Source organism: Miniopterus natalensis, chromosome 3 (assembly GCF_054644295.1).
Source record: "Miniopterus natalensis isolate mMinNat1 chromosome 3, mMinNat1.hap1, whole genome shotgun sequence".
NCBI lineage: Eukaryota > Metazoa > Chordata > Mammalia > Chiroptera > Miniopteridae > Miniopterus > Miniopterus natalensis.
In genome coordinates, this window is record NC_142083.1 from 10,246,451 (window position 1) to 10,269,183 (window position 22,733).

The window sequence follows — 22,733 nt, forward strand, 5'->3', positions numbered from 1 at the left end:
CTACCATGATCCATCACACTCCACAGCTGTCACTGCGCCTGGGGAGGAAGCGCAGTGTACATTAACTTGCTTCCACCTCCACAATCCAGATCAGAGCAAGAAACCAAAATGTATCTTGCTGATAATTACCAGTAGCATCCCAAATCAAATCAGTGTAATTACACCTCAGAGAGACATTATTCTTGAAACACACCCAAGTGTGGTCACGCAGTTCTTATCTTTCATTATCCTTGAGGGAAAAATACAGTAATCAACAACAGGTTCTTTAGAAGGAATTTTAAAGTTAGAACTGGAGTCATGGAATCAGATGGGAAAAAATCTATGAAAATTTTAAAACAATCTAGAGTTGACGACAAAAGCATTAAATCATATAAAAATACTTAATGGGAAATTCAGAAAATAAAACAGAAAGGGGCATTTGTTTGTGTTAAAATAATTTAATTCTCCCTGTACATTTCTGCCCACAAGAGCCCACAGAAATCAAGAATGCACACTTTACAGTATTTACCTGTTCTGAGATATTCAAGTCCACTCAGATGGCAACAGTAGAATTCAGTCACTAATGGAAATGTTTAAAAATATATATTAAACAGAAAAATGTTTTTACAAGGTAAAAAATAATCTTCCACAATGCAATAAATTGCAGATCACTGAAATTTTAACTTTAGATGATTTCAGTTCAGTTTTTGGTTTCAAAATCTAAAGACAATCAAAAAGAAAAGGCGCTGACAGAATGTCTATCTGTTTCTGCGTTTCTCTTTCTTGCTTCGACTACTTGTTATGCCATTTAGAGAAGATGACGAAGGTGCTCTTGCATGACCTGTGGCCTTTAGATGCTCAAATAGTTTATTCCGAGATGGAAACTCGCTATGGCAGGTTGTACAGCTCATAAGAACGTCACTCTGAGAGGGGAAAGAATCATAAATAAAAGCAAGTGTTATCTGAGAGCAGTGCCATATGGAAGTTAAGTCCCATTAACCAACACCATCAACCTTAGGAGGCCTGAGACACTGAATAGCAAGCCCCCCGTGGACTAGACCAAGGCTTGAGATTTCAAAGTAATGGAAAACAGAATAGTAACTGTTTATACAAGCTGGTATTTCCAATGTGCCCCTCTTTACTTTAAAGAAAAAAATGATGGCAGCACATGTATAAATTCTACATTTGTCCAGGAAAAGTGTTGACAGATCCACAACTATTAGCAAGTGCAGAGGGCTGACCGAATACACTTACATCTTTAGAACTGGAAATAAGAGTTTAGATTATGCTGCCTAAAGAAGGTCCACTAAAGAGATATCAATGTGACTTTGACCTACCATTGTCTGTGGCTCAGCAGATACTCTGACAGATTTTTTCATATCTTTGGCTTTCTTTCCTCTGGGTTTAGGAACACTGGAAAATAAACAAAAGAAATCAGCATAATCCAATAATAATGCACCCCTTCTAATGGTCCATTTTGCTCCCAAGAAGATTCAAAAGAATGACATGGACTTTAAGGGCCAATTCATTAATTTTAATAGCCATGTTGATTAATTTTCACATTTGAAATAAACAGCTTTAAAGAGTAACCTTAGAGATCACATTATATATCAGATTTAACACAAAAATTAAGAAATTTACTTAAAACAGTTGAAACATAAGCTAAAACAAGGCCCCTCAGATTCTCTAAATTTTCACACTATGTGTTTTTGTTACAAAGCAAACCACTTAATATTCCATTTATTAAAGCAAACCGTCTTCACAGCCAACCGGTACTACTCACAAATAGTGCAGGACATAGAGTATGGTTCCCCCAAACACAACTTCCTGAACCTGACCCAGTCTGGTAAACATCCCAACAGTTTCACAATGAAATGAAATGAGAAAAACAGAGACACTATAATGCACTTTTCATAAAATTAAATCTGTTCAACATAAAGAATTTTTTTTTCTTAAAAGGTTTGTCCTCTCTGCTGATCTGGTAGGTTTTCCCCCCGGACCTTTTAACCCAGTAGAGTGAGTTTCCTCCTAGTCCACTTTAACTCCTGAACTTTCCTCTTCTCAATCTTCTACGTGAATTTTAACTTTCCCTAGGCATTTCATACTTTCCCTCACTTGTGCCAACCTCATTCTTAGGGAAAATCCAAGTGCAACTATATTTACAGAACAGACAGGATGGGTTATAAGGGATGAGTTATGATAATTCTGCCGTGCTATTCTTCAAGCAGAAACCACAAGTCTGTATTAAGTTCAATGTCCTATACAGGCAAACCTCGTTTTATTGTGCCTCACAGATGTTGTGTTTTCTACAAATTGAAGGCAAGCCCGTCCACCAGAAAAAGATTACAACTAGCTTTACTGTGGTGGTCTGGAACCACACCCGCAGCATCTCTGAGCTATGCCTATCCATTTGACAGATGCTTAGTAGGGTGGAACACATTGCAAGGAATCCAGCCAGCTTTGAAAGCATCGAGAGAAGGACATATGGCATAAAAGGCTAGAGATTAATAGTTATCAGTTTACAAAATATCATCACAGACATGCCACAAATACAACCAAGAAAACTTAGGATAATACTGGAGACCAATTTATCATATTATGAAAGACAGCAGCTGCATCCCTGGAGCCAATACCCAAGAGGTTTATTTTTTTTAAAGTACTCTAGATAACACACACTTTTTTTAATGAAGAACTTCTCACTAGGTGGCCAGCATCAGGAAGCTGAGAGCAGCAGCAGAAGGGTGCCCCAGAAAGGCACTGGACACGTATGTGTGTGTGTGGCCCTGACACTCCTCAGCAGTGAAGAAGTCACTTGAATTCAAGTCCTTAAAGCCCAAAGGACACTCCACTGTGCCTGCATTGCTGCTCCAGAGCTGAGCATTTTCAATCAGGCTCCCACTCTCCTTTGTCACTTGAACTCCTTTACAAGGTCCTGTGACAGTGACCTGAGGCTACTTACTCTTCAGCAGTTTCCTCAAGGTGTAAGAAGTAATTCTGCTCTAGAGGAACACAGGAGGGTGGAGACAGTGAACTCACTGTGGGGCTCCACACAGGGCGACTGTCACAGCCATGGGCTAGGTCAGTGATGCTCCAGTGAGTGGGGCACAGCCTCATCAGTAGCCTTGTTCTCATGTGAGGTCAAGGATGACTGATGCAGGCATAAAGGAGGACCTCAGCAGGATGCGGGAAACAATAGCTGGATCAAAGTGGCCTCTTTGTGACTTTGGCCTTGTTGCTGAAATGGCCGAGAACATTCCTCTAGCACTCTCTTTCCAACATGCTTCATCTGTATGCACATCTGGATGTATACACACCAACAGACACATCTAACTCACCCCATCGCCATGGGAAAGGAAATTCTATTTGATACATGAAAAGGTCTCCTCACTGCCAGTACTAAGTAAACAGAAGACCACACACACCACTGACTTACCTTTTAGCTTCACTTTTTGGGTCATCACACAGTTGAACAGTCTCTGTGACACTGACACTTTCTTGGGGACTGTCTGCTAATTCTTTGGCACTCTCTTGATCTAAGTTATCTTCTGGATTAACTTTTACTCCTTCTCCAGCTCCATTTGCAATGAAATTATCATCATAATTCTAGGTAGTAACATGCATGCATTACAAAATAAATACTATAATAACACTGGCTTCTTATGTCATGTTGCCAAATAGTGATAATAAGTAATGATAACAGCCTGTGCCTGGTTGGAGGGTATCTTCAGGTGTGTGCACCCGGCCCTGACACTCCTCAGCAATGAAGAAGTCACTTGAATTCAAGATCTTAAAGCCCTAAGGACACTCCACTTAAATCAAGATCATTTTAAAACATGAATGCTCTCCCTACCTGATATTTCACAATTCTCAGTATTTTCTGCTTCCTGCTTTTTAATCTACCTGTCTCATACTACCTTCCCCTTCAAAATGAACTTAGGAAATATCAGGAATAGTGCTACATGTATACAACTAGGTCTTTCTCTGGGGTTTTCTCCCTGATATAGTCAGGAATCATAAATAGTAAGTATTATCAAGGAATAAAGCTGTAGAAGGAAAAATGGGGTGGCAAACTGAAGCACTTTCATGGGTGAGAACACAAACGCATGTATTTATCATTCAGTCTTCTTTATTAGCCAGCCCTTCAGGGCTCCAGATGAGGTGGGCCTGGGTTAGGGCAAATCCCTCACCACTTTCCTTGGTCCATAGTCTAGTGGCTCTGGCCCCCACACACAGAGAGACAGGCTTCTAACTAACGGCTGTAGTGTGTTTGGATGGAAGATGACATGAGTCATTTCATACAAAGAACATACAACTTGCTTTGTGGTTTTATATTTGAAACAAAAAGTTCCAAGTCACAATTTTAACAGGGGTTAACTCGTGTCATATATCATTTTTGGAGTATGAAACAGGTAAAAATTATCGAGTATATTATAACTATTTGGATAAACCAAATCTAAGGTTTTATGAAAAATTTTTAGTGTATTACCTAGGTTTTCATTAAAACATTTTCAGTTATTAAAAATAACTATAACATTTAATACTTAATATAAGCTAACATAATTAGATTATATGAAAATAGCACAGAAATCAATTTCATTCCCTTTAGAACTATCAAATATCCTTAGTAAAATGGACAAGTTCATTTTGTTTTTATAGATTCAAAAACATCCACAAGACTGTTACACACATATATCCATAGAATCCCTTTTTAATTTAAAAGTAGTCAGCCCAGTGTATCAGCAGGTTTTGTATCCTCGGATTCAACCAGCTGGATGGGAACCTGCAGATGCAGAGGGTAGACTATATGCTTTGTTCCGTGCCGTTCTATTCAAGAGACTTGAGCATCCATGGATTTTGGTATCTGTGGGAGGTCTGGAACCAATTCCCCCACAGATACTGAGGGAGGGCTGCAATTCTTGAATTTGGACCCGGGATTTGAAATATTTAAACTACTTAAATTCCTGAGAAATATCAACAAATATTCTTTCAATAATCACAACTACTGCAAAATTTCAATTATGCTCCCGGCAGAACAAACTTGGTTATACAACGTTCAATCCCCAGATGTCGCGTGTCCAGATATTTTTTTAAATATGGTCACTTAGCTAATTAGTATTAGGTGACTTCCACATGCAAAATTTTTAAACACACTGACAATAGTAATTAAATAAATTAGCTACATATGTAGAAGAGAGGGGACTAAAAAAAGAAAATATTTTCAATTTCTTTTGTTTTACAATCAACATAAAATCAGTGCAAAAGTCCTTTTCCTTAATACAGATTATACTGAACAAACAAGAGCACTACAACTCTATATTTGATATTTAATATTGATGAAACTTTTTAACATACCTGTGTTGGTTTCTGTTTCTTTTTCTTTTGTTTTTTAGAAAGCCTAAGGACAAATATAAATCAAAATGTCAAGTACTTGACTTTGTGAAGACATATGAAGTAAAAAGAAAAATACTAAAACACTAGTGACAGAGAGAAGCAAAACTTAAAATTATTAATACCATAAAGTATTAAAAGGAAAAGAAAATGTTCACATTATTATTTTAGAAAATTATAAACAGTTCAATTGATAGTAATTAGCATATCAATTATCTAGGTATGAAACTGATTCTACATATATTCATAATATAGTCTGGAAAAATTCTATTTCACTCATGTCTTTACCCATCTCAATACTATAAAGTTCCCTTAACTGGAAGAAATGCAGAAAATACTGGCAAACAGAGTGACTTGAGCTACAGGAGCATTTAAACGCACGCTCGGGGTCACAGTGCGCCTGCGGCGTCCCTAGAAGTACCTTAGTTTGGGTGCGCCCTCCACTTCCTCCTCAGAATTGGCATCCAATACACTCTCGTCAGCCTGAGAGCCTGAAAAGTTTTCTTCCTCCTTCTCCAGCTGCTGTTTTAACAAGGCCACCATTTCCCGATGTCTCTTAGATTTTTCGTGATTCCGCATGCTGAAAGAACAATCCGACATAACTGGACATGTGCAACCCAGTTACAATTTACTCTTTTCTGATCAACTAAGCCAGGGGGTGGGGAACCTTTTTTCTGCCACGGGCCATTTGGATATCTGTAACATCATTCGAGGGCCATACAAAATTATCAACTTAAAAATTAGCTATGAGAAAAGCTCCTAGATTTACTGAATTTTGAGTCCCGCCTGCGGTTGCCTTGGCAGGGCCAGACCAAGTGATTTCACAGGCATATACAGCCTGCGGGCTGGACATTCCCCACCCTGAAATAAGCAGAATGGTAGTGACACTATGAAGAGAGACAGAACTCTCAGGATTTCTTACGCCCAAGTACACTGGAAACCCAGGACTCCATTCTTTTTCCTGTACCCCAGAATGCTCCCCTCCTTCCTTTGGCCTATGCACATTCTCCCTACTTTTTTCTTCAAATTCTCTATTATTTTTATTTTCCAATTCTTAAAATTCAAGCCTTCTCCACTCTTTCATCTTAATCACTAATTATTTGCTAAGTGTTATAAGTTCCCGGGTGTGCTATGGGCCTTGAGGCATCACTGGGATATTACACAACAAACAATCTAACTTTAACAGGAAGCTACCCTGGACCTGAGAGACAGTGACGTGAGGTCTTGATGTATAAGAGTAGTTTACCTCCTTTTGCTTTTATCAACAGCTGTCTTTCACCTTTTCGGAAGGGATCTCCCTTCTCACTCCCAACACCCTAAAAGCGACTTCAGACACATCTGTACCCCTGTAAAACTGTGCCCCATGGACAACTAAGTAACCCTTTACAAAACAGAGTTGACAACACTTAGGCTGAGAGAGTTAAATAAGCTAGAAAGTAGGAAGCTTGCATCTCTGTCAACTTTATCTCATCTGTTCAAATTTTCGTTTTCTAGTTTGGGTTGCTGCTCTCCTTCCCCACTAACATTGTCCTTCAGACCAAGGTTCCTTGGAAAATTGAAACATCTTTTGCCAGAAAGATAGTGCTCAAAAATATGACTGGGACATGTCAAAGGACACAGGGGCAAGGTTGAAGGAACTCTCGCTAACCACTGCTAGAAAAATTGGAGCATGAAAAGGGCAGTAATGAATTATAAAACATTGAAAAATTCATAAATTCACTGACAACACACAGGTAAACAGGGAAATGGAAGCTCTTGCTTATAGCTGAAAGCCACATGATGATGACAATGCAGGAGCACTGGCACTGGATAAGCCTAATTTTGGGACCATCACTGTGCAGACTGGTAAAAGCCAAAACCCTCAGTGGGAGCTAAATCTAAGAACTTTTGATGAAGAGCAAGATAGTTTTAAAGTGTCTCCCCACAGATTAAATATGCTATAAGAAAAAATTTGTTGTCAGGGAAAACATTCTAACTTCACAGTGGAAAAACTGGATAGTGCCTTGACTGGGTGATCAAAGTGATCACCACCAATGAGGGGCAGACAGATGTATGTGCCTCCGGACATGAAATCCTGAGAACATGTTTATATAGTATCCCAGCTGGGCCTGCAAAACTTGACCCTAATCGTGAGGAGACGAATCCAAAACGAGAAAAACTCTATTAAAAAAAATTTTCAAGGGCCCATATTCTGGAATATCAATGGCATAGACAAGGGAACTGGGCCAGATTCAATGAGACAATAATGCAGTACATGATCCTAGACGGGATCCTGGATCGAAGTGAGAAAGATGCTGCATAGGACACTAATAAAGGATCACCTGACAAGAGTGGAATATGGACAGGAAATGAGATAAAAGCACCGTATCAATGTTACACAGTTCCCCAAGTTGATAGCTGTACTCTGTGAGGGAATGTCCTTAGGAGCATTAGTATGTCACTTACTCTCAGGTTGCTCAAGAAAAGCTGTGTGTACTGAGGGAAAACAAGCACACAATGGGGAAAGTGTGGGCAAAGGGTGCATCGGGTGCTCTAGAGTCTATTCTTGCAACTTGTCTATAAGTCTGACATTACTTCCAAATAAACAATGATTTTTAAAAACTTCCTTCACTGTTGCTTTTGTTCCCTCTCCCTCCTGTTTCTAACTTCTCCACCTCTCCCCACTTCTCCTACTGCTCTATGCCTTTCCCCAGAGGGGTCATCCAGTGAGATCATCTCTGACTCCCACACCTTCATTTCTACCCTTTGGTCTCCTTTCTCTTTACTGTGTGTTTTGTTTCTTTTTCCCTTGGTGATTCTACTTTTTCTCCCATATTCTTTACTCTTTATAACAGTACCCATTTTAATACTTCTCTCCATCAATGTTCCGGAAGATAAAGTCCTTCCTGCTCTCCCTCCAAGGGGCAGGCCTGTGCCTTTCCCCTCCCCAACTCCCTCTTTTCCCTCAGGCTAGTTACCTCCCACTTCAGCAAATGTCCTAGGTTGGCAGCAATGGCCTGTATGAGAGGGTGATGCTGGAAGTGAGTCAGCCACCAACAGCAGAGAGAGATCATGAGCTTCGGTCTAGCCTCCTTGCTCGTGTGATATGCCTTCCTTGCCAATAAAAAGCAACATTTCTTTCTGAAGACGGTGTACGTGTTTACATGTAAAGCAGCTATTGCACAGGAACACTGGTATGACTGAGAATGGGTCCAACAGGCTGACCTGCTGGTACAAACTATTCTTCCTCCCCCAGGATGACCCATGAGGACTAGTGAGCTACTGTTAACAGCGTTTTCTTTTCAGGACTTTCAAAGGCAGAGTCACATGGGCAAGGAGGCTGGTATAGCTGCATATACTTCCCCTCAAAAGAAAAGGTGAGTTCAAAGATGTTACACTTACGCCTTTTCCGTCTTGAAAGATTTGTCACATGCCGGGCAGTACAGTCCCTCATAAAGCTCCGCGTCCTCGGCCTCATCGCTATCTTTACCTGCAGGAAGGAAGCCAACAGTTAAGAACATAAATCTAAAACACGCTAATGAACTACATCTCTTTCGTAAGGATCTACAGTTGGACACAAATTAGAAATAAAATATTTCCTTACAAAAAAACACACAACAACAAATAACACTACCATGATTTGAGTTTACCTGTAAAAGCAGCACTAAATTATAAGAAATAAATAAATCACTTTTTCTTTAGCTTTCAAGTTCTTTTCTTAAGCCTACTTAGAAGAAGACAAAAAAAATTCTCAAAACCTTGGGAGTGAGCTAAGTTCAGAAAATCAAATGTTACTTTCATAGTTCTACCGCAAAGCAGTTTTTCAACAAAGTTTTTTAGTTTACCTCTTGAGCAAGATTTTATACAATCACATTTATAACTGTAATCTACTCTTGAATGTTTAAATAAACTTAAGCTTACAACATTCTATCATTATTAAACAAATCACAAAATAGCATATTACATTTAAAGTTTAACATTGCCTCTACAGGCTTTTTTATAAGCGTGAAGATTTACTACAATGGAATAATTACTATTAATATAGTCCAAAAATTTAAGCAACTAAAATGCACAATAAAGTCTTTGCACAATACTATACTCTATAAGAAATAAAAAAGTAAACTGACTGCCATCTGGGATTTATTATGGGATCAGTAAAGATCCCAAGGCATCTCTTCTCTATTCTACAGAAGGGTTCTTTATACGAAGGGATGTTAATATGATTCGGAAGACCAGGCTCTTTAAAATCATAAATTATCAAAATACATCCAATGTTTAGTATATGGTATTATTTTCCAATTATGTGTACACTTTCAATATATCATATACATGAAATAAACTTTGATTAATCAAAATTAATCAAATAGTTACTGAAGAATGCTGGATCTAAAGTCAAAATCTGACTCTAAAAATGGTCATATGCTCTCAAGCATATGCCATAGTTTCTCAGGATCTTAAGTTTCTTCATCAGGAAAATGCAACTAATTCTATGAGCAAAACCTCTACTTAAGGGCTACTGTCAGAGTGCTAGCAAGACACCTTGTATGTGAAAGCATTTCATAAATTGTAAAACTCTACATAATTACACCACCTCACATTTGTAGAGTACTTTTTAATTTTCAAAGTACTTTCACACATACTTCTTACTCATTAATAAAACATTCCATTTCCTAATCATTTTGAATAAATAAAAGTTTGTCATTTTATCATTTGGTTTATTAGTCTGAAAAAGCACATTTGTAAACAAACATTTAAGCACACCAAGAGTCAATCTACAAAGTCAGAAATGAGAGGAAGAATTTATATACAGACCCAGTATCAGCTTTTCTGGAAAGGTCTGCTATTAAAATTGACCTACTACTTAAAAGCATTTTTTTAAATAACCAGTTGGTCACACCTATCAATATGCCCCTTTTGTCAATATATTTATACAGCCAGAAGCACAAATTGTTTAAAACATGGTCAGAAAAGTTTGTTAATCAAATGTTTAAAACATGATCAGAAAGGAGTTTATTAATCAAATTATCAGAATTAGACTGTTTCAATAGCCTACCTTTCCTTGGGCCATACAATATTGTTTCCTTCTAATTACCTGCCACATCTAAATATTGGGAGATGTCATATAAAAATCTAGATTTCCAGCTAAGCTTGAAAACCAAACAAACATGAAAACTCTGGCGGAAACTGGGCATTCTCCGGGTTTCTCCTCCTGCACTCTCCATTCTGCTGTCTTATCCCTTTCCTGGCACCTGTGAGCATCCTGAGTGCAGCCCTGAGCACAAGAACATTTACGTCAAGTTTCTTAATGAACGGAAAAAATTACCATCCCGTCCATCTTTGAGCTCATGTTCCTCCACCTCGTCTTCCTCTGATCCGTCCCCAAACTCCTTTTCATACCGCGCCTCCATCTCCCGGAGCTCCTTCTCCAGGTCCGCCACCGTCATCCAGCTCTGTTCCTTGTACTGCTCTGCCAGTCTAGACACAAATAGCACAGTCTCCGCATTGGCTTTACTTACTCTTTAGGCTTAAAATGCATCCCCTAGAGAGCTTCTTCCTCCCGTGTTGTTGATGCTCACAAACTTAAAACCTGTGCTGAGTTAAAACGGGCAAAATCACTTTAAATCTGTTAGCTGTCACAGTTGATTTTAATCGCTCGACTAGATAATGGGTTTTGAAACACATAACTCTTAGCAAGTGATTTTAAGTCATAAGTGTCAAGTAAAGTGCTCATTTTCAAAAGATGAGGGGTGGGACAGGTAGCATTTTAAAGTAGTTTTTTAAAGAATGCTATATTGCTTTGCACACAATGCTTTTACAGTAACTCAAAAACAACAAAACTTTAAAGGCACCAGAATAACCTACGTAGCTAAGAGGATACCAACAGAGGCAGGACTGCGTGGTGGTTAAAAGCAAGGGCACTGGACTGACTTCCTGGGTCCAATCCCCGACTCTGCAATTGACTAGCCATGTGATCTTGGGCCCGTCCACTTCATTTCCCAAAAGAACGAAGATACAACCCAGAACTTACTTCCAGAACTGTTGTGACATAAGCATTGAGAGCAAAGCCCTGTGCACAGTAAGAGCTCAGTTACCATTAGTTACTACTAAATTTTATAAGAGTCTGGAAAGGATCTCGAATATAAAGGGCCTTGGAAGGAAAACATCCAATTCAAGGACAGTTTTGTTTCACAGTAGATGAAAAAACACTGCACAAAAAAAAGGTGAAACCAGGACAGAAAAAAAAGGTAAAGCCAGGATGATGGTTTAACCCGACGTGAAAGCACAACGTCAGGTATCTACCGACACCCCCTGGGGCCGCACCCCACGTGGGGAAGCACCCGGCTCGCGTTTGGGCGTTCCATACTTGGCCTGCTTTAGCTTGTGCTGCCGCCTCATCTCTTCGGCCTTCCGGGCCTTCTCCGCATTCTGCTCCTCCACCAGCTTCCGATGCGCCTGCACTCTTTTGTCTCTCTTGCGAATGAAAGCTACCAGCTGGCGGACAAGCTCATTCTTCTCTTTCCTTGCTTTGTCTCGAGTCTTTCTGTTTTCTTTCTCCATGGCGCGTTTCTCCCAGCGGTTGGAAGCTTGCCGGGTGTCATATTCCTCTTTCCAAGCGAAGTTCTTTTGCGTGCAGAAGCTCTGCCAGTACGCGTAGAAAGGGTGGACCACCTAGTGACAAGGAAAGTAGGTAAGGCGCCAGCTTTTTACTTAGACTCTTTTAGTAAGGCAGCAGGTATGAATGATGCAAAACATCTTTCGTCCTTCGTATTTACCACGTTACTATTAATCAAAGGAGAAGATGACAATCCTTCTAAGGCTTTAAACAAAATAAATAACTACTGGGTATGAATTTAACAAGGAAATTAACTGGATCGGATTGCAGTCAATTAGGAGGAAAAAGTAAAAAAAGGGAGACTACCAGGAAGGAAGAGAGAAGAAAGTCACAGGATAGGACTGAGAACTAGAATCCAGTTTTTTAAAATAAAGAAATAGCAAGACACGCTGATCAGTGCTAAGCGTAAAACGGCCGCACATGTCTCACCGTATCATAGTCACTCTGGGAGTCTCCAAAGGTCGGGAAATCCTCAGCATCCTCTTCCAACACCGATTCCAGCTCTTCCTTCGCAATCATTTCAAAAACGCTGCGATACACTGTATAAAAGCCCTAGAAAACAGGCAATAGAAACACAAATTCTTAACACTATAGTCTAATCACAGAATAAGATCTTACAATGAAATGTGAAAAACTCTCCTGTTGAAGAATTACAGCCCCAAGCTCTGTCACTGTGAGTTCAGTTATGTTCCAACTGGAGGTTTTTAATATCCTGATAGTTTAAATATGAAGGCAGTGTTTCTTAGTTTTCAAAATGAACACTGGTTCACTTTCTATTACAGAAGTCTCTGTGTCACTGAGAGCCTTACCTTCTCATCATCTCCATAACCAGAGTAACAGGTGACAGTGAAATAGTGAAGCAAATCTAAGCTGTCATCTTGATATTCTCCATCCAGCCCACCTCTAAGCAGGGCCTCTCTATGATTATCATACCTAAATAGATGAAGAAATTAGCATCATCAGTGAAGGCTAAGTACACAGAATTCAAAAGAAACTTTTACTCTGAAACCACCTAACTGCTATTATTGTATATTTTAATGTGTCCAACCCACAACCAAAAACCTTAAGAAAATCATCAACATGAAAACACAACCTTTCACAGAACTGCTGATTAAAACTATGACTACAACTACTAATCCACTCTAGGCATTACACAGTACTAGGCCACATGAACAAGCGAATTTCATAAGCCAGGAAATTTCCATGACCCTCCCAGAAAGGTAGCTGCATGCCTACAGGAAAGAAACATTATTGGAAAGAGTACTAGTGGAAATAATCTGGTCCACAGACTAATTATACATTTGGGATCTGAGAATTTAGCAACATGTACCAATAAGACTCTTGCTATGTATATGTAAACAATCTAGTAGCTTCATACACATGCAATTACACCACATAACTCTGTAAAGTTAGTTGATATTCCTGTTTGCTACAACAGGAAGTTGAGGCTCAGTGACATAAAATAGCTTGTTGTCCATAATCGTGAAGCCTGTAAGCAGCAAAGTAGACTTCAAAATCAGGTGTCTGCACTGGAAGGACTCTGCTCCCTCCTGGCCAGTGTGCAGTACTGCTTCCACACAACAGCAGAGGGAACAGGCAGGGGCTTTAAATAAAGACACAAGAGAATCCTTGGGCAAGAAAACAACCCAAGATCTAGAGAAGAGGCCAGAGTAAAAGGAAGTCAGGAAGAATCTCAAAGTTCCCAAAGGAAGGCAAAAACATTTCCAAGGCCAGATCTCCAAGTTCCTTGGGAGGAGAAAAAATGTAGGATTTTCTCTGATGTCCATCTAAAAGGCAATTTTAGAGAACTTTCTTTAGAGCCTTTCTCTCTGGAAGCCAGCTGTGAGCACACTGACACACAGAAGACTAATACGCAGCATGGGTACCACCTGCGCTGTGGATGGAACAGCAGGATCCTGCAGTTATGTCAGGGCTCAACACCTATCCTTTTGTGGCAAAAAGTCCATCAAGACTCTGGAAACTCGGAACTCCCAACACAGAAATTGTTTGGAAATGATATTAAATGACCAGGTCATCATTAGTAAAAGTGTCTGTCACAGATGTAGAAGCTTAACTCAAGTTCTTCATATATAGTTATAGGAAAAATATTACAATTCTTGTATTAAAATACTGTATCTGTTTTTTAAGGACAAGTCAGCATTCTTCCTTGTCTGACATCAGGAAATTTGTCATATACCAAAGAGATCCCATTTAATGAGAAGTCACTTCATAAGTATCAAAGTTAAAACTATCTAACATTGCAAACTTTGCAATGTCATCAGCTATAAAATCAGACATTGGAGTAATCATTTCTCAGGTTCCCTCCTACCCAAATATTGCATTCTATAGAATGAGTAAGTGATAGGAGCCTCAGAACAAACCAAAAACCATTAATGTATTAAATTGACAACTTAATACATTATTGACAATTCTTCCAAACAAAATACACTAGGATAGAAGGGACAACATGATGCTCACCATGCTCTTTCCTGAGGGTCACTCAACACATCATATGCTGCTTGGATTAATTTAAATTGTTCAGCTGCTTCCACGGCATTATCCAGGTTTTTATCTGTGAAAATAAAGTCACAGAAATTCAGTCATCAAAAAAGTACAAGACAAAATCTAAAGGAGACCGTGCCTATCACAAATGCCATAAACAGATGAGGAGTGCATAAAACAAAGAAAAACAATGAGGGAAAAGCAAAGAGATACTGGATGGTTGATAATCAGAATCTAAGTATCTACTCGAGCAGAGATTCCATGCTTTTCCCGAAGCCTTGGTGCCTACCTGAGCACTCAACCTGAGTATCCACAATGGAAGACCCTGAGTAGTGCACATCATCTTTTTAGGAATTAAATCGGTTAGGAAAACAGTTATTGTTTAGTGCTAGATTACTGTTGTTCACAACATATTTTAAGTTTTTCTTCCTTATTAACATATACCAAAATAAATCTCATAAAGTTTTAAAAAGATACACTAATTCTTCCCTTAGCTGTGCTTCCTTAACCATGGAATTCAGAAAGCATCTTTGCCTCAGGGTAGCAGCCAGCTTCCAAGCCAGCCCACAAGGATCTCCACCTCCTGGCATCACACCTTGTGCGGTCCCCGCCCAAGTCACCAGGGGTGGTCTGTGTGGCCAACAGCAGGCAGCAGAAGTGAGAAGTGAGGATGGCATGGTGTGGTACTTCTGAGATGGTTGATACAAGAGAGCAGTTTCAATCTTGGGTTCTCTGGGATCACTTTGGAAGTAGCCAGTTGCCATAGCATGAAGACACTCAGGTGGCCTATGGAGAAGCCAGGTCATGAAAAAGAGGCCTCTGGCCCACAGCCAGCAAGCAACCGAGGCCTGCCAACACCATGTGAATGAGCTTGAAAGTGGGTTTTCCCAGACAGTGAAGATACAACCTCATGAGAAACCCTGAGTCAAAACCACCCAGCTAAGCTGTTCCCAGACTCTGATCCTCAGAAACTGGGAGTCCATAGAATGAATGTTTGCAGTGTTTGTTGTTTTAAGCCCTAAGTCTCTGGTCATTTGTTACATAGCAATAGAAAACTAATATACTGAGAAGTAAAATATTTGAATCTACTGTGGAGCACACCAGAGCTCTTTAAACTACAGCTCCATAGTTGCCCTCTAAGAGTCTAGAAGAAAATATGACAAACATGTATTCCCTACAATGGTCTGGCAGCCTTAGAACAAGGCCCTTGAGGGCATCCTGTCTCCTCCTCTCAGGTACTATCGTGGATCCCAAGTCCTTTAGATGGTCTTCTGCTCAACTAAGAGAGACAATATTTTCTCAAGGCAGCAATTTGCCATAGCTCTTTTTGCTAAGATGCTTTCGCACAAAAAGCTTTCAATATTATTTTAGAATCATGATCCCTTAGAACTGAAAGGACAAAAATCTCCATCCCTGGAGCCTACTTATTTGCAAGGAGTAATGCAATGCAAGTCTAATCTACATTCACAGTGCAGCCCATCTGAAGAGAGCCAGTGGGTCATCTCTCAGCCACCTCATCTCTGGATGACATACTCCCATCCCTTAGGGGACTCCACAATCCTCCACTTCAAATGCAGTCAGAGACAGGCACTGATAGTCAGAGCGAATCATTACTACCTTTCCTTATCACTCTATTTAACCACTCTAGCTAATTACATTAGCCTTTAGCAACATCATCACATAACATCATCCTGAAATTAGAGCTGACAAAGTTTTAAGTATTTTTCATATTATTGACAAGCCAATTGATGCCTGTAACATGGATCTATTCAATTCTGTGGCTGACACTAAAGATCAGATCATCTAACACCCTTCCCCCTTTTCTCTTACAGCCTCCACTAGGGAGGCTGGATATGCAAGTATTCTACCTTATCCAGCCTCCCCTGCTGCTAGAAACAGCCCTGTGACACAGTTCTGACCAATGAGATGAAGTGCAGTAGTGTATTTTCTTTTCTTCTTCTTTCTTTTTGTCTTGAATGTAGACATAGCTGCTAGAGCTTCAGCAGCCACCTTGAGACCGTGAAGGAAAAGCCAAGAGATTCACAGTGAAATTACTGAGCCACCAACACAGGCCAGCAGGCACCTACCTCCAAGCCTTCTTGTGGTGAGAAAGAAAAACAAAACAGAACTCTAATTTAAGCCATTATGGTTACCTTTTCTGTTATTTCCAACTAAGACTACCACATTCCATCTTATTGCGGTCCTGTGGCAACTGGGTTTTAGGTGGTCCAGGACACTCAGTGCCCTTCTGTAATTATTTTAGATTCTGATTACCACTGTGACAGATACAACAAGTTGCCTCCCCAGTACCTATTCTCTCCTTCCTCACAAAGCCCTGATTTTGTTCACAGTAGCAATGTAGCCAGTTAAAAATTCTTCCCCAGACTTTCTTGAAGCTGGGTTATCAGGTGACCCAGTTTTAGCCAATCAGATATAAACACATGTCCACTAAGTGAAGCTTCTCAGGAAAGGCTTTGTTTTCCAGATGAAAGGACAGGCTTTGGTGGCACTCATTCTAGGCCCCTAACCTGCCCGTGTCCGGCCGGAAGCCAGGGTATTATAATGCCTGCAGGTGGACTATGAGGCTAGAGGCAGAGACTGCTAGTTCATTGCCTTCTTCCAGTAATAACTGAACCCTGCTTCAGGGTAGGCACCTGGTGCCAGAATAGACTCCACTTCCCAGCCTTCTTTGAAGCTTAGGTGTGGACATGGGACAAAGCTATAAGTATTCTAAAATGTTTTTTTCAGAATCTTCTTTAAAAGGCAAGTAGCACACAATCTGTCCCTACTTCATCCCTTCCTCTTCCACCCTGCTGCCTGGGATCCCTAGCTGCCACCTTGGACGGTGAGAGAGGGCCAACCTCAGAGTTGCTGAGCAGAGGGAGGAAGGACCTGACCTCATGGAGGAGACCTGCTACCCAGGGCCTCACCTGCCTATCTCTGCACCTCCACGCCAGAGAGCAATAAACATCTATCTCTGGGGCTAAAATGCTTACACTTTGTGCAGGGACTCAAGCCTTATGGTCAGGATGATGGACCAGGTCTCTGAAGGTTTCATCATGTGGCTGGAGCTACCAAGATGGGCCATCTCTGGATTTCTTGTTGTGTAAGAAATAAAATGCCCTGGTTTAGCCACTGTAGCCAGCTTCCTGTCACATGCACCTAGACCCAACCCTAATATGCCTTGAAGGTGAGACTCCAGCTAAAAACAGTCATGACTTCTATGTCTTCATCAAATCATTACTAAAAGCTTTGTCAGATACATAAAAAAGCACAGTTCAAATGAAAGCTGAATGGCACAAAAAGCCAGCAAAACAAAAAAGGCAACTGTGTAGGGTGGCAGATGGTGGTTCCTCTTCACCTCTAGTCAGTACTGTGCTTTGTTGTCCTGTTTCTTCCCACTCCCTTCTTTCCTCCCCAAAAAGTCTGAAGAAAGCTAAAGCTCTTAAACACATACACCCATTAATGTGCAGCCTGAAAATAAGATCTAATCTCTTACTGAAGCTTCTTTCTTAAATAATTTTTTCAATCTGTCAAATGGCCTTTTATTTCAGTTAAATACACCTGACCTGGTTGACTAGAAGGTTGAACTGAGATCTAAATGCATAAGAGCAAGAAGTTAAAAAGCACTAATTTAAAAAATGGAAAGCCCACATAATTTATTATTCACCAGATTCAAAAGCCACAGGTATTGCAGATCAGTCATCCGAGTTTAAAAGGCATTCTCACATTATTCTTTGTGCTTTTCTCTTCATCCACTAAGCTCTCTTCCACTCCCTCCCAAACCTTCTTACAGTGCCTTCTGGAAAATCCCACAGATTGTGCCTTTTAAGACCTGCCTTGACTGAAGCCAGGCTCCCGGAGAACGCTGCTTCCCCGAGATTCCTTCAGCCAGAGCCTTCATAGGGCAGGTCTAGTGCTGGAGCTGGCGTCCTCCTGGCCACGCTCCTTTACTCACCCACCAGAAAGGCAACGAGCATTCCTCCAGGACTCATTTGGACTTCTCACCTTCTTCCCCTCCTCACTGTCTACTCACCTCCCAACCACTGCCTCTTATTCACTGAGAATTCTGGCACTTGGCTCAGAGCTTCCATCCCCAGTTCCTGGTTGTCACCCTGAGTCACTTCTATGTCCCTTGACCTCCTGGTCTCTCTACCTCCAATCTTGCCTGATCCAACCCACTCTCCCACTACAGCCAGAGATACACTTAAAAAACACAAACCTATCATCTCAACCCTGCTTCTAACTCTTCACTGGCTTCCCAATGCCCTTAGGTTCAAATACAATCTATCTAATCCAGTCACCACAACCTTCCAGAACTGGCTCCTACTTACCTGGCCACGCTCACCTCTTTCCCCATCCTGGACTGTGCCATGCTTCCACTCAACCCCCCCACCTGTATTCTCTGTACTCCCACTTTAGGTCTCCACCTAGGTGTCAATTCTAGGGATGCACATCTACCCCGCAAATACATAAACCCAGTCCAGGTCGGGTACATGTGCTCATAAGCACCTGTTATTGGCCCTCATGCTGCCCTTATCTCCCCGGGTTGAAATCGCCTGTCTCCTCTGTGTTACCCCAAAGACTGCATGTGCCAGCAGGGCAGGGACCACCCCTGTCTCGTTCACAGAGTAAAGTGCCTGGGGAACATTCATCGGATGAATTACTGAAAGCCTGCCTTCCCCAAGGAGTGATCTCACTAGGCAGTACTGGGGACCCTACTGGAATTTATTCTCCGTCCTCAATGAAAGAAATAAAGGTATTTCCTTTTCCTTTTTTAAATGAAAGATGGGCAGCCTTTCTACTTGAGGTACATATTATTCTTGTAAGCAAGGCCCGTATGTTAACCTCCAAAACCTCTCACATAGTACCTTGTACATGGAATGAAATTAAACATCTGTCAAGTGACAGACTAACAAGCTGATGAGCCTGCAAAGCATATCAAAATCATGCGTCTCCTGGGAGAGTATCTACACCTTAAATGTACAAGTATCTTCAAAGCAAAAAGTATTTAGGATGCTATGAATTATGACATTCTGAGAAGATATTCACATTTGGTTATTAACAGGTTTGGTTTCAAAGGAGCTAACTGATATTTTAGTAATATTTGCATATTTCTTCCTTGCACTGATTTCCAATTAATCACCAACTCTGGAAATTTGTCCTGTACAACATCTCTTCAATCCGGCCTTACCCCTCGCACTGACCGGAAGCCTGACCTGGGCCCTTGCCTTCCCAGGATGGACGCTGCCTGACTTCTGTCTCCAACCCCCTTCAATCCTCTCAGTTGCCTTCATAGTTCCCTCCAAGGACGTCTTAATAAAACCAGCCTCAACTCTCTATTACGGGAAAAACCAACTTCACAGTCTTTAGCCTAGCATTCAAGGCCCTTTACAATCTAATCTCAAAACTGCTACTCAAAATGTTTCAATATTGTCATCAAAATTATCTGTGCATTAGTTATCTTCCTCACACCTTCTCAGTCACGAGTTCCTTTCTTCTAATTCCTAACTCGATTTCTACACTGTTTGGGGGGATTTATTACTTTTGGAGATAGCTACTGAGTTCCTGCTGTGAAGATTTATCTCACTTACCTCCCTTCCAATATGTGTCAGATCTTTTCAGTTCCTCTGTTGGTAAGCATTATAACTTCAAGTAACAAAAGCCTGCCTTTATTACTTGTCCCATCAACTAGAGACATTACCTTCTGACTTTGGGTCCCCAGCCATTCCGACAGCTCTTCTCCTAACCCATATTTTCAGATTTCCAATAAACACTGCCTTCGGTCACACTGCCCCCTGGATCACCTTCTTTCGTCCACCACACTGTTAAGTTCACTTTTCCCAATTCCATTCCTCTAGGATCCAGCTAAAATCCAGGCTCTTCTGCCAAGGGGAAGCCTCATGGCCTCTCAGTACACAGTGGAAACTCCCTCTTCTCCTGAATTCCTGGGGCATTACTAGTTATTCTATTAATCCAACTGCCAGTTATATCCGTGGTGCTATTTGGTTTGCACCTGTATTTAACTTGTTGTGTGTGTAAAGGCATGTTTTCCCGGCAAGGCTGAGATGAGGTCTCTGTCCTAGCAATTCAGAATCTACCCTGACTTGCATATACTGGAGACTAGAAGCGTGCTTACTGATCCTTACTGATCGGTGCTAATAGGAAAGCCTCTTACCAACCTCCAAAGGCTGAGCTGCAACTCCTGCCTCAGTTTCCCAGGCTGGAAGTTGATACTACTACCCAGGTCTCACGGGCCCGGACTACCACCAAATCAAACATACTTCCAAGTAAACATACAAACTTCACTAAGGAAGAGCGATACTAGCGCCTGTCTTAATCTCGGAAAGACAGGAGCCATCGACGACACTTAGGTGGCAGGGATTCCGCGATCAAGTTCAGGGCGGCCGAGGAAAAGCCCGGGGCACCGGAGCGGCGGGGACTCGGCAGGGACGAGCCGGAGGCCGCCCGGGCGGAGAAGTCCTGACCCCCCGCCCTCCCCGGTGTCGGCGGCGGGGTGAGAGGAGCAAGTCGAGGCGCAGGAACGCGGTCTCTCCCCAGCAAGAGGCGGTGCGGGACCCGTGGGGGCAGGCGGGGGGCACCGGGAAGGGCTGGGGCGCCGGGAGCCTCAGTGAAGCCCGGCGGCGGCGGGCTGCGTCCCCGCGGGGGGGGACAGCCCAGGGCCACCTGGCCGGGACAGGGGCCGACGGGGTCCCGGGCAAGGCTTCCTGGGCGAGGGGAGGGACGGGGCGCGGAGTTCGAGGCGCAGCCGGCCCCCGCTTACTCCGGGCACAGAGGTGAAAAGGGCGCGAGGCCGGGCCGGCGAGGGGCCGCGGCGGCGCGGAGTAGTTACCCGGGTGCCATTTCAGGGCCAGCTTCCGATAGGCCTTCCTGAGCTCCTCCTCGCTGGCGTCGCGCCGCACCCCCAGCGCCTCGTAGTGACACTTCATCACCCGGCCGGGCGGGGGGCCGAGGCCGGGGCCCGGGGCGGGGCAGGGGCCCGGGCCCGGGCCGCAGGGGTGGCGGTGCCGCTGACGGTCCCCTCCTGCGGCGGGAGCGGGCCGCCGGCACTGGGCCAGCCAGCGGGCGCGGCGGCGCGGGGCGGCGGCGCGCGGCGGGGACCGGCGGCGCGGGCTGCGGCACGCGGGCGCGCGGAGGGGGCGGCGCCGGCGGCCGCGGCTCCGCATGGGAGGAGGGCGGGCTCTGCGCCGGAAAAGCCGTGTGGGGGAGGCGGGGCCCGCGCGGGGAGGCGGGGCCAGCGTGGGGAGGCGGGGCCGCGGCGGGGGAGGCGGGGCCACGTGGTGTCATTGTGAGGGGCACAGAGGGCGGCCAGTGTCAGTGGCGCCAACTGGGCAGACGTCCTGAGGGCTGGGACGGGTGGAAGAAGATACTGGAAAGCATGTTGTGATGCTGATAATTTCTTACAGATGAGGCAACTCCGGCCGGAAGTCGCCCAGTGGTTGGCTCAAGCGGGATTCGGTTGGACCGAACAATTAAAAACTAGTTTTTTAACTCTTCAGTTCTCTTCAGCTGCCGCTTAATGCGACCTCTACTATTTCCCATGTTGACCAATATGTATAGGAATAACAGCAAATAAGATGACTTAAACAATTTAAGAGGGAAGCATCAACACTTTTCAAAATAGCATCCTATATGTCTTACCACCAATATGGATGAAATTGTGTGACCCATCCATCCATCACTCACTAATCCTAACTTTTTGGCCTCTAATCCTACATTTCCAAGGTTGGTTTAGGTTAAGAATTGCAGTTAAGGCATAGAATTTAACTAGGTTTTCCTTGATCTAACGGATACACTCTATTACAGGTTGGAAGATCTGTATTGTATAACTGTTCCAAATAATTTGATAAGGTGTCAAAATAGTATCCTAATTGTCATTAAAATGCACCAACACAGCAATACATTTCACTGTAATGTGGACTGTTTACATACGTCAGCTACTATGTATAGGTTATATTTGTCAACCATGTACGGTTAGAGAAGAGTTGGCTCCGCAACATCTATCGTACAGGGTTGGAGTATCCGAAGTTTAGGAAGATTGTCCCTTTCTCCCTAATATCCTGCTCCCTGCACCATCAAAACAAACCCACTCTAAACCTCATGAAGTTTCTCCACACACCACTGTCCAACCAAATCTCTATACTCAGAATTCATAAACTTAACTGTTTTCCAAAGAAAGAAGATACTGTATGGCCTTGACTTTAAAATTGCTAATGCATAGGAATTGAGAAGTTTGAATGCAGGGAAAAAG

General features: G+C 42.4%; 1 protein-coding gene across 1 annotated transcript; it reads right to left on the bottom strand.

Annotated features, from left to right (window-relative positions):
- Nucleotides 1-417: 417 nt before the first annotated feature.
- DNAJC21 (DnaJ heat shock protein family (Hsp40) member C21) lies at nucleotides 418-21,445 on the bottom strand. Its single transcript, XM_087815309.1, has 12 exons — nucleotides 21,315-21,445; nucleotides 14,438-14,531; nucleotides 12,769-12,892; nucleotides 12,389-12,511; nucleotides 11,711-12,015; nucleotides 10,670-10,821; nucleotides 8,749-8,836; nucleotides 5,789-5,947; nucleotides 5,332-5,374; nucleotides 3,413-3,582; nucleotides 1,317-1,392; nucleotides 418-902 (listed from the first exon to the last, which is right to left on the bottom strand). Exons 1-12 carry the CDS (start codon nucleotides 21,409-21,411, stop codon nucleotides 738-740), a joined length of 1,596 nt encoding a protein of 531 aa, XP_087671435.1. The 5' UTR covers nucleotides 21,412-21,445; the 3' UTR covers nucleotides 418-737.
- Between the last annotated feature and the right edge of the window lie 1,288 nt (nucleotides 21,446-22,733).